General features: G+C 32.4%; 1 protein-coding gene across 3 annotated transcripts in view; it reads right to left on the reverse strand.

Annotated features, from left to right (window-relative positions):
* The window catches only part of LOC117913286 (protein PHYLLO, chloroplastic), a 136,308-nt gene that overhangs the window by 28,297 nt on the left and 95,129 nt on the right, over positions 1-12,882 (reverse strand). For all 3 annotated transcript variants that reach the window (XM_034828241.1, XM_034828235.1, XM_034828245.1), the window contains 2 exons: positions 12,356-12,423; positions 3,179-3,337 (listed from right to left, as the gene is read on the reverse strand). In XM_034828241.1, the coding sequence (XP_034684132.1) occupies positions 3,179-3,337; positions 12,356-12,423 (227 nt within the window). The remainder of the gene's footprint in view (positions 1-3,178; positions 3,338-12,355; positions 12,424-12,882) is intronic.

Genomic DNA, 12,882 nt, shown 5'->3' on the forward strand with positions numbered 1-12,882 from the left:
AAAAATTGATGGAGTTTTATACAATAAGGTAAAAAGCATGGTTCAAGCCTGAGTGTCAACCAATTACCCAAGGCTTTCTAACAATCAATTCTAGAGATCGAAGAAAATTTGAGAACAAAGTCATAAAAAACCAATGAATTTAGTACACCCACTCACTCTCTCTCTCTCGTCCGCTAGTTTGTATGTCACCTAACTCTTATCTTCCTTCTTTCTTTAGAATCCTTCTTTACCAACTAATCAAATTATCTCAGTTGCTTTCTCTCTTCTCTTATTTATCTTATTTCTCTTATTTATTATTTTAATTCTATTAAAGAATATTTAAGCAATCACTCACTAATAACTTAAATGCCATTGATCCATTATATTCAAGTATTATATAAAGAAAAATAAATAAATATGCAAAACACTTTAACTGTGATAAAAAATGACTTCACTTGCTTGAGTTTTTATCATATTTTCTCATATTTTGTTATTTTTAAACCAGATGCATAGGTTAATTATCTTCACATTCTTTAGATTGTTTTGTTGCAAAAGTAACTAAATTTTCCTATCTCCAAGACTTAGAAATTTTAAATCATAATTATCTTGATTCTTTAACAACTTTTTCCTTATGTAACTACAAAAAAGAGTATGTAATACCTAGTATTAGTTTAATAATAATAATAATAATAATAACCTTAATTATCTTAGTGCTTAACCTTAAACATGTTTAATCAGAGGCAAAAACTAGTTTAACACTAATCATATTTAATTATGAGTTAAATTTTAATTAGGGTTAATTATGATTAATTAACAACTTAAGCACGAGTATTAGCTCCATAAGGGTTAATTTTAATTAAGAATACTTGAGGGACTTATTGGTAGGTGTAAAAGCATAAATAGCTACAAGTAGGAGAACTAAAGTGCAATTTGGAAAATTTTGGTTAGTGGCAACCTAGAGCTTGCTACCTCATGCTTGCTTTTAGACCTTATAAAAAGGTGATTAACCTTCATTTGCAACCCCAATCTCTAGAGAGAGAAAGTGAAGGGACAAGGTTAGTGATTTTGGTGGATTTGGATTTCAAATAATCTTTTGAAGCAAATAAATGGTGAAGTTTGTTTGAAAACTAAGTTTAATTAGTTGTAATCTTGTTTAAATTATAAATTAAAGTTAATTAGGGTTTTAAGTATTATTTAAGTATCTTTTAAAGGAAGAATCAGCATACTTGTTTGTTTAGTCTACTTAAATTAATAAAATTTAAAGATGGTTTGAAATAATAAAAAAATAGATTGATGAATCATATGATTAATTAGGTTTACATGTACACTTGGAGCATGATAATGGAATGAGCTTAAGAAGAATAAGAATAATTAGAGCATGCTAATTAATTGGGATGTATTAGTATGCATAAGAAAGATTGTTTATTCACCTTAATTTTGACTTAAAACTTGCAGGAATGTAGATTGGAGAACATGGAAACTAAAATTATCAACATTAAATTGTTGAAATTAGAAAAAAGAGAAAATGTCATAAACCTTAAATGTGTAATTTTTATGAATAGGAAACCGAAATTATATTGTTTCATTTAAGTTCCTTGTAATAATTAAGGGTAGTAGTCTACATAAAAGAATTGTAAAGGAAAAGTCAATCTAAGGTAGGAAATTTTATATCATTCTATTATGTATCTTTGTTTTCTTTCCTGGAGTGTTTGTTGAAAATCCATATAATTTGGTGAAGTGTTTCAATCTGCCATGGTGTTTTTATTGTATTCACATACTCGTTCTATAATGCTGGGATGTTGTTTAAATATTTATTGGAATGAGGTATTACATCTTTAATATTGTGAAAGTGATTCATGGTATGGTTACATTGCAAGAATAATATGGAACAATAATAATATCCAAATGATAGATTAGTAAGTGGGAAGTATCTATAAGAAGTTGTAGAAACTATCTTTGGATATATTGTTTATGTGGGACTGTGGATCCTTGGTTGAAAATCCCTAAAGCCCTCAAGGAAGAGACTCCGATGTAAGTGGATGGGGTTGGTCTTGCCCCTGGGTTTTAGTCCCTCAAAGATAAGGGTTGGTCCTACCCTTGGGTATGAGTCCCAAAAGACACGAGATATGACTTATCATTGGGTGGTAGTTCCAGAATCGTCATTATTTATGGTAAAGCATCTTTTGGAGCATTGATTGATGATATGTTCATTGCAGGGATTATCAGCTTATCATATGTGAAAAAATGGATGAAGCAAAGCAAAGATGAAACCATTAACAACATCCATGCATATTTGACATTATTGCATGTGTTAATAATTATAAAATGTTTATCATGTATATTATTATATATTTAATTCAAGGTTTTTAAGGATATAGATAAGATGATCATAAACTTTCTAACTTAGTTGTGAACTCAACCTATCCCTTCCACTCTTAAATGCAAGTCAGAAGACACTTGTTGGAGTTAATGCTTGAACTTGGCATGTGCTATTAACTAGATGTTGTCATGTTCATGTTGACAATCTTTTGAGGCTTTTGCCTTTGTATCATAGGAAGACTAAATCATTATGAAGAAATAATGTAATTTAAGTTTATTTTTTTACTTTTGTAATATTGGTTACCCATAATGAATCATTATGGGGTTTTGATATGTTTAAAGTAATAGTGTACAAGTTTTCAATATATTAAATGAAGTATACTTTGTTGATTAGTTGTTTAAAAGGGTTGTCACAAGATACATACTTCTTTATAATAGGTCTCCACATCCTTATTTTGCACAAAAATCTATCTGAAACTTAATAATTTTTTTCTCTCAGGCTTTGGGAGCACTAATTTTGTATTTTGAGTATTAATTAGTAAGTCTAAAATCTAGCATGTGACACTGTACATCTTCTATATATAAGTAAAAAATGCTCAATATCTGATTAGTCTCACTCTTGGATATGTGAAAATCATTATTTAATGTCATGAGATGTCATGGACATTTGTGCTTCATCAAATTTATATGGCACTACATCCATTTAAATGTCGAATGCATAACATGTATGGCTACGACTACCACAATACTACAAAGGATATTATGAGAAGGTGAAAATTTCTATGAAATAAAAGCAATATTCTACCTATGCATGTTGAATGCAAAATAGATTAAACATAAAACATTTTCCACTTATAGCAAAATTGTGTGTCGTACTTACCCATGCGCCAAACAAAGCTTGCCAATAGAAACATTGTGAGAGGTGTAGAAATATTGATCCAAAACTCTTCGCTCAGTTCTCTCTGCAATAGGAAGGAGACTAAAGATTGCCCCACCATGATTGTTTAATACAAGAATTGTCATCGGTTTCCGCCGCATCCTTGAAAGCAAAGTAGATTCTTTAATGCATTTTTGAAAACAAAGCTGTTTGAAACAAAGTTGATATCGTGCAGCTTTGTTTTCAATTGGAAAGATGAGAAATCGTGATAAGGTCACTGACGTACACTTTATTTAAAAAAAATAAAAACTACTTGGGAAATTCAAAATAATGTAGTTGATTTGATCAAGAATGATGAATGCCTATCATGCATGTAGAAGCAAAGTAAATTAAAATGCATGAAGCTCACCTATCTAGCCTACAAAATTTTTAAGGTCCATTTCAAATGAAATTTAGTGAAATCTTAAAATCTTCCATTCTTTTATTGTTTCTTTCTTTTATGTTTTATTTTATTTATTTTAAATCATTGAAAAATAAATACAAAAGCATGAAAAACAATCCTTTCAAGATACAAAACATGTATTACTTGAAAAAAACAAAAGCATGACGAACAATCCTTTCAAGATAGATAACATGTATTACTTGAAAAAAACTACCATTATCTGGATAGGCTATAAATGGGCAAGGCAATGCATACTACAAAAGGCCAGCACACTTAGTAGAGGAAAAAGATCTCTTACAAAAGAAACAAGTGTTTTTCTCCTTATTTGGCTAACTAATCAGCAGCTTGATTAGTTGAATGAGAAATCCAAGAGATAACAAACATAGAATCTCATTCCACATTTAGGCTGGATAGACACAAAGCTTTAACTTGCAACAAGCCCTGCAATAAAGCTATTATCTCCATCTCAATAGCTAAACCTCTCTAATAGGTTTAGAGCAAGCCCTTAGTATTGTACTTGAATGACCTTCGATAGCTAATTGTCTTAAATTACCAAAAGAACATCCATCAAAGTGAAAGTTTCGAGAAAAATTGTTTCTTTGTATTTTTTAAGTTTAGAATTACAACATATATATATATATATAGGAGGATAGGACTACTCTTGTGTACATGCAAAAGGAAAAGAATAAAATGATACAACTATACAAATAATCACTACCTTGAAAACCAAAAAATAAAAACTAAAATAGGAGATAATCCTAAATTTAAAAATGTTGACTCAATTGACTTTATCGCCACTAAATTAGATCATGACATCTCATTTACAACACTAAATCAAATCACCCACATATTTTTAGTTTATGATTTTTCAAAGCCCCCCACCGCAAAGCTAATTTGAAGATAAAACATTCCAAGCTTGCTTGGTAGAACTTTAAATTGATGCTTCTGAAGGCCTTTACTCGAGATATTTGCTAGAAAAACGTTTTTCTATAGGAATGTTTTTACTTAATGAAATGACGATCCTTTTCAACATGCTTAGTTCTATCATGTTAAATTAGATTATGGGCTATGTTAATTGTTACCTTATTATCACAACATATTTTCATAGGTTTCTCATAAGGAATTCTCAACTCTTCTAATATCCTCTTTAATTGAATGAGCTCACAAATTCCATGAGTAACGGCCTAAAACTTAACTTCTACATTACTTCGAGCAACAACATTTTGCTTTTCACTTCTCCAATTACCCTCCAACAAACGTATAATAACTTGAAGTTAATCTTCTATCCTTGTTGTCTTCTACCAATCAACATCAGTATACACCTCAATCTACATATGCCCTTTTTTCTCAAGCAGTAATCCTTTTCTTGGTCTTTTAGATACTTCAAAACTTAATACATGACTTTAAAACATTCTTCAATAGGTAAGCGCATGAACTAGTTGACCATACTAACTGCAAAAGCTATAACATTATGTGTATATCATGAGTATATCAATTTACCCATCAAACGTTGATAGCATCCTTTATCCACACTTCCAATTTCCTATTAGGATCAATTGGTGCATCAACTTATTTACAACTCAATATTCCTATTTCTTTAAGCAAGTCTAGAGTATATTTTTATTGAGAAACAAATATACTGCCTCGAGACTTTGCAACTTCCATACCAAGGAAGCATCTCAACTAACCAAGATCTCTAATTTCAAATTCTTTAGCAAGTACCCCCTTTAATTTCTCTAATTCCCTAAGGTTTCACCTATCAAGATGAAATCATCTACATACTTCATATACTGATCAAGATGGCAATCTCATTGTCACTAAAATATTTGTAGAACATAGCGTTATCTATTTGACTTTGTAGATACCCAAGATTCTGAATGAACTTTATGAAATGATCAAACCATGTTCTTGGGGACTGCTTCAAACCATAGAGAGATCTTCAATTTACACACTTTTTCAATTTCAAACGATTGCTCAAAATCAAGGGTTAGATCCATATACATTTCCTACTCCAATCCTCCATTCAGAAAAGCTTTCTTTACATCTAACTGTTATAATGACCAATTTAAATTGATTGGAAATGACAATAAGATTCGGATTGTGTTTATCTTGGCAACTAGCGCAAATATCTCTTGATAATCAATGTTGTAAGTTTGTGTAAAGCCCTTGGCTACCAGCCTAGCCTTATACCTCTCTACCGAAGCATCATCCTTATACTTGAAAGTAAATACCCACTTGCATCATACTGGTGTCTTTCCTCTTGGCAAGCTTATCAAATCCACTTAGGAACAACTAGAGTATCCTGTACAAATTTTGGAATCTCCATAGAAGTCATGTTAATTGTAAAAGCTCTAAAAGAATTGGACAATCTATGGTACGACCCATATTTAGAAATAGAATGCATAATATAAGATCTAATTCCTTTCCTAAGGATAACAGGACTATCAAGGTCATTGGAAACACTATAATTTTTATTTGAAAAGAGAGAAGGTAAAATTGTACTTTTCTGGGTCCTTATGACCGATTCCAACTCTTTGATAGCAGTAAGAGTATGACCTTCCAGATTATCTTAATGATTTCTCCTTCTTGGGTAGGCATGAAGCTCAGTTTGAGGTTTTGATTGTAGTGATGCTCCCCTTGTCAACAATTCTTCATTGTTTGGCACGATAAAATTCAGTTGAGTAGTTGAATTTGAACATGAGTTTTCTAAGCCAATAGGATATGAACCAGAAGAATGTGAAAAAGTAGGACTCACATTGTCATCAAATGTTGGCACAAGTAGAGAAGTTTACTAAAAACAATCTTCCTCAACCACTCTCCATTTGAAGAGTGTTTTTGATAAATTTGGGTTGATTCTCAAAGAAGGTTAACATCCATGCTAATAAAATTTTTCCTAAGGATGGGATTGTAGCACTTACACCCCTTTTGTGTAGGTGAACATCCCACAAAAACACACTTTAGAACACAAGGATCAAGCTTAGTTCTATGTTCTTTATGAATATGAACAAACGTTTTACACCCAAAATTTTTTTGTGGAATTCAAAAAAGTATTTTTGCATGAGGATAAACCTTAGAAAAATGATTAATAGGAGTTCAAAACCAAGAATTTTTGCCAACATTCTATTAATTAGATAGGTAATGACTGTAGCTTCTTCCCAAAAACTTTTAAGTACCCTTAATGTAAACATGATGGCTCTAACAACCTCCATTAAGTGGTGGTTTTTCCTCTCCATAGTCCCATTTTGTTGTGGGGTATCAAAACAACTAAACTGATGTATGATCCCATTTTCAAGGAGATAATCTTCAAAAATAAATTTAACATATTCATTTCCATTATCAATTCAAAATACTATAACTTGAGTTTGAAATTGTGTTTTTATCATAGCATATTTTAAAACCCCTTTTTACCTTTGATTTTTCCTTCAACAAATAAATCCAAAAAACTCAAGTATCGTCATCTATGAAAATGATAAACCGTCTAGTTCTAGGTACGGTCACCACATGTGCGGGTCCCTAAATATCACGGTGTATCAACATGAAAGGTTCAAATTCTTTATAAGGTCATGCAAAAAAGTAGACACAAGGATGTTGAAATAATTGTCATACCTCTCAATGAAACATTAAAGGATTTTTATTCTTAAACGGAGATGGAAACAATTGTTTTAAATATGAAAAGCTAAGATGACCTTACCTACGGTGCCATAACAATATTTGATGTTTAACAGAAGAAGAAAAAACATTATTACTCGCAACTCGAGCTTGTCTACTCTTGATAAGATCCTTAACAAGGTAATAGAGTCCATCGATCTCCTTAGCACTATCAACCGCCTTCCACAAGCATAGGACCTAAAATTCACAGTAAGATGGAAAAAATTGGGCAACACAATTCATGTCCTTTGTTAATCTACTAATAGAAAGAAGATTGCATGGAAGATTAAGGACATGAAGGACGGATTCTAAAGTCAGAATTTTTTAAATAAGGACTAACCCTTCCATGCAATGAATGAAAATGATCCATCCGCAATTTTGATTTTCTAGTTACTTAGACAAGGAGAATATGTAGAAAACAAGTTTGAGAAGCTCGTCATATGATTGAAGCACCAAAATCTATGATCCATGGTGTAAAATTTCTAGAATGAACACTTAAAAGTACTAATAGATTTACCTGTTTTTGCTAAAGAACGGGATGGTAAAGAGTCAGGAGATGGAATTTGACTTAATAGCCTATACAAGTGTTCCAACTGCTCTTTATTGAATGGAGATGTTTCAGTTATGGTTGTTAACCTGCATGCCTTGGTCATTTCCCTTCTTCAACCATTCATGAGAACTCAACACTTGTTGTAACTGAAGCTACTATGCTACTGCCAATGCTGCTACAAATGTTGGTGGTCAAGGGATCCCAAAGAAAGCACAGTGTAAATGGAAGATATGGTGTGATCATTATAACAAAAAATGACACATTAGAGACACCTATTAGAAGCTGCATGGGAAGCCACAAAATTTGAAAAACAATGGGAGATTTCATAAGAGAAATGGCCAAGGCATGCAGGTTGCAACCGAGAGTTAAAAAACCATAATTGGAGCATCTCCATTCAATAAAGAGCAATTGGAACACTTTTACTGGTTATTCAATCAATCTCCATCTTCAAACTTCTACCATCTCATTCGTTAGCACAAACAAGTAAATCCCTTGGTTCTTTAATTGTTCATTTTAAAAATTTTACACCATGGATCATAGATTCTAGTGCTTCTGATCATATGAAGAGCTTGTCAAATTTGTTTTCGACATATTCTTCTTATCCATGTAACTAGAAAATAAAAATTCCAGATGAATCATTTTTATCCGTTGCAGGGAAGGGTTCAATCCTTATTTAAAAAAAATTTACTTTAGAATTCGTCCTTCAAGTCCCTAATTTTTCATGCAATCTTCTTTCTATTAGTAAACTAACAAGGGACATGAATTATGTTGCTAAATTTTTCTCATCTTATTATGAATTTCAGGACTTATGCTCGGGGAGGACAATTGGCAATGCTAAGGAGATTGATGGACTCTATTACCTTGTTAAGGATCCTATCAAGAGTAGACAGGCTCAAGTTGTGAGTAATGATGTTTTTCCTTCCTCTATTGAACATCAAATAATGTTATGGCACCGTAGGTTAGGTCATCCTAATTTTTCATATTTAAAACAATTGTCTCCATCTTTGTTTAAGAATCAAAATCCTTTAATGTTTCAATTTGAGCATGCCAACTATCTAAACATCATCTCGTCTACTTTCTTGCACGACCTTATAAAGAATCCAGACCTTTAGCATTGATACATGGTGACATTTGGGGACCCTCACCTATGGTGACCTTGATCGGAATTAGGTGGTTTATCACTTTCATAGATAACCACACTAGGGTTTGTTGGATTTATTTGTTAAAGGAAAAATCAGAGACACGGTTTTCAAAATTTTCCTTGTTATGATAAAAACACAATTTCAAACTCAAATTCAAGTACTTTAGATTGATAATGGAAAGGAATATTTTAACTTAATTCTTGGAGATTATTTACTTGAAACTGGGATCATACATCAATCTAGTTGTTTTGATACCCCACAACAAAATAAGATTGCAGAGAGGAAAAATCGTCACTTAATGGAGGTTGCTAGGGCCATCATGTTTACATCGAGGATACCTAAAAGTTTTTTAGGAGAAGTTTTGCTCACGACCTCTTATCTAATTAACAGAGTGCTGACTAAAATTCTTGGTTTGAAACTCCTCTTAATCATTTTACTAAGGTTTATCCTCATACAAAAACATTTTCCTCAATTCCTCTGAAAATTTTTGGATACACAACATTTGTTCATATTGACCAAAAAAAAAAAAAAAAAAAAAAAAACAAAACAAAACAAAACCAAGCTTGATCCTCATGCATTGAAGTGTGTTTTTGTGGGATATTGATCTACACAAAAGGGGTATAACTGTTATGATCCTATCTCTAGGAAAAATTTTGTTAGCATGGATGTAACCTTCTTTGAAAATCAACCCTACTTTACCAAAACACTCTTCAAGGAGAGAATGTGTTACCCTTGCCAACATTTGATGACAATATGCATCCTAATCTTTCACATTCTTCTAGTTCGATTCCTATTGGGTTAGAAAACTTATGTTCAAGTTCAACTTCTCAACCGAGTTCTATTATATCAAACAATGAAGAATTGTTGACAGGGGGAGAATCACTGTGGACAAAATCTCAAACTGAGCTTCGTGTCTAAACAAGAAGGAGAAATCATCAAGGTAATCTAGAAAGTCATACTCTTGCCACTATCCAAGAGTTAAAACCGGTGATAGGGACCTAGGAAGGTACAATTTTAATTATTCTCTTTCAAATACAAATTCTAATGCTTCTAATGACCTTCATATTTTCATTCCCCTTAGGAAAGGAATCAGATCTTGTACCATGCATCCTATTTTTAAATATGTGTCATATCATAGGTTGTCTAATTCTTTTCGAGCCCTTACCACTAACATATTCTCTATGGAGATTCCAAATATCTATACAAGATGCTTTAGTTGTTCCTAAGTGGAGAGAAATAGTCATGGAAGAAATGAGGGCTCTTGAAATGAATGGAATTTGGGATTTGGTAAGTTTGCCTAGAGGGAAGACACCAGTAGGAAGCAAGTGAGTATTCACTATCAAGTATAAGCTTGATGGTTCGATGGAGAGGTATAAAGCTAAGTTGGTAGCCAAGGTCTTTACACAAACCTATGGTATTGATTATCAAGAGACGTTTCTGCCAGCTACCAAGATGAACACGATCCAAATCTTATTGTCACTTGCAATCAATCTAAATTGACCATTACAATAGCTAGGTGTAGAGACTGTTTTTTTAAATGGAGAATTTGAGGAAGTGTATGTGGATTTGCCCTTGGTTTTAAGCAATCATTTGGAACTAAAAAGGTCTGTAAATTGAAAAGATCTCTCTATGGGGTGAAGCAGTCCCCAAGAGCATGGTTTGAACATTTCACAAAGTGCATTCAGAATCTTGGGTATATGCAAAGTCATGTCGATCACACTATGTTCTACAAACATTCTGGTGACAATAAGATTGTCATCTTGATAGTATATGTAGATGATATCATCTTAACAAATGATAACATTATGGAATTAGAGAAATTAAAGGGGGTACTTGCTAAAGAATTTGAAATTAAAGATCTTGGTCAATTAAGATACTTCCTTGGTATATAAGTTGCAGAGTATATTTGTTTAGAGAAATTAAAGGGGGTATATTTGTTTCTCAATAAAACATACTCCAGACTTGCTTAAAGAAACAAGAACGTTGGGTTGTAAACTAGCTAATACACCAATTTATCCTAATAGGAAATTGGGGCAAACAAAGTTAAGTTCAAGTGTAGATAAAGAACGCTATCAATGTTTGGTGGGTAAACTAATATACTTATCACATACATGCTCTAATATAGCGTTTGCAGTTAGTAAACTAGGGGATAGAATCAGCTGAGTCAATGTTTCTAATTTAGTTTTTATTTTTTTCTATTTTCAGGGTAGTGATTATTTGCACAATTGTATCATTTAATTTTTTTTCCTTTTGCATGTATTCAAGAGTAGTCTTATATATATGTTGTAATCCTTAACTTCAAAGATATAGAGGAACAATTTTTTTCTCTAAACTTTCAAAAAGGTTAACAGATAATCTAAGGATATGTAATATTGATTTTAATGATAGAGTGGGTGACAAATTTTTTTGTGCCTTGACCAGCCACTATAGCCAATGTACCATCAGCAACATTAATCTTCCTATTTCCAAGATATAGGTTGTATGAAGAGAACCAATGAGAAAAGCTTGTCATATGGTCAGTAGCACCTGAGTCAATGACCCAAGCACTTGAAAAATAGTCTTCTGAGGCACTAAGAGCATGGGAATTCGAGAACTTACCTAAGCGTGCAATAAAGCACAAGTCATAAGGATTATCTAATGATACAAGAAGGCTTCTAAGCCAATCTCTCTCTTCTTCTTGAATCCATCAATCTCAAAGCTGTTTAATCCATTCTTGTATGGACTGGTTTTTTTAGAGTGAGCAACATGTGCGTGTCCACCTCACTGCCTATTCCCATATTCTGCCACATACTTGCTGGAATTATTCTGCATCTCGAGATCAGCCCTTGATGCTTCACATATCCATTGGTTACTACCTTAGAACTTTCTAACATGGTTGGATAAAAAAGAAATTTGGGGTTCTTCAAATCTGGTTGGTTCTTTGTTGCTAGCAAAAAAACATCAACAGTTACAAAACTTCTTGAACCCGAAAGATTATTCAGAAAAATAAATAAAGCTCTAACACCATGTAGGGAATATGTGAAAATAATCGTATATTGATTTAGAGAAAAAAAAATGTACATCTTATAGGCAGCTATACAATGAAAAAAGAAAACAAACTAACTCCTGGAAATTTGTCCTAAAAATCATGGGAATTCTAATTCTAACTTCCTAATTTAAATTGTTATATACACTGACTTTCCTATTGAGAGACTGAGTAGCAGCCATTATTTCCCTATAAGGATCACAAAAGTTGATTAGTCAACAAAAATGGTAGGAGAAAATGGCAAGGCACTCCTTTTCCATGCAACCTCTATGCAATTGTACCAATGTGATTTCTAACAAACAATGCTTCCACAGGCAAATATCCATGAACCAAAATGGTGAAATCTGAAAACTTTACAGACCGAACTTCTTACCTTTGGCTTAAAATTGATAATCCATTTGTATCATAAAGGAAAGAAACATCTCCAATCACACAAAGTACCTGAACATAATCATATAAATTAACCATTGCAAGCTTATCCAAGATATGATTATGAAATGATGTGTGCAGAGAACAGTTAGCCTTAAACAGAAAGATAAATTGTGTTATGAAAGATGGTAACCAAAAAAACCAAAGTACAATGAAAAAGAAAAGGAAATATACCAGCAAGTTATCAAATTTTCAATTCACATTCTATTTTACTGATTTCATATAGATTCAACTTGTACTAGAACTTCCAAGCATTGGCATTAGTGGAAGAAAAGTGGGAAAATGATGAGGAAAGAGTGAAGGTTTAGAATGTGCTAGTTCTTTCGTAAGGTGAAGGGCAAGTTTGGATGGGTTGGTATGTGCTTCTCTTGAGACAGACAAAAGGGACGAGCTAGAAAGTAATTTCAAGGAAGAAAATGCTAGGCCCGTTGATGGGAGTTAAATATGTAAAAAAACTCCTAGCCTAAACTA

Source organism: Vitis riparia, chromosome 1 (genome assembly GCF_004353265.1).
Source record: "Vitis riparia cultivar Riparia Gloire de Montpellier isolate 1030 chromosome 1, EGFV_Vit.rip_1.0, whole genome shotgun sequence".
Lineage (NCBI taxonomy): Eukaryota > Viridiplantae > Streptophyta > Magnoliopsida > Vitales > Vitaceae > Vitis > Vitis riparia.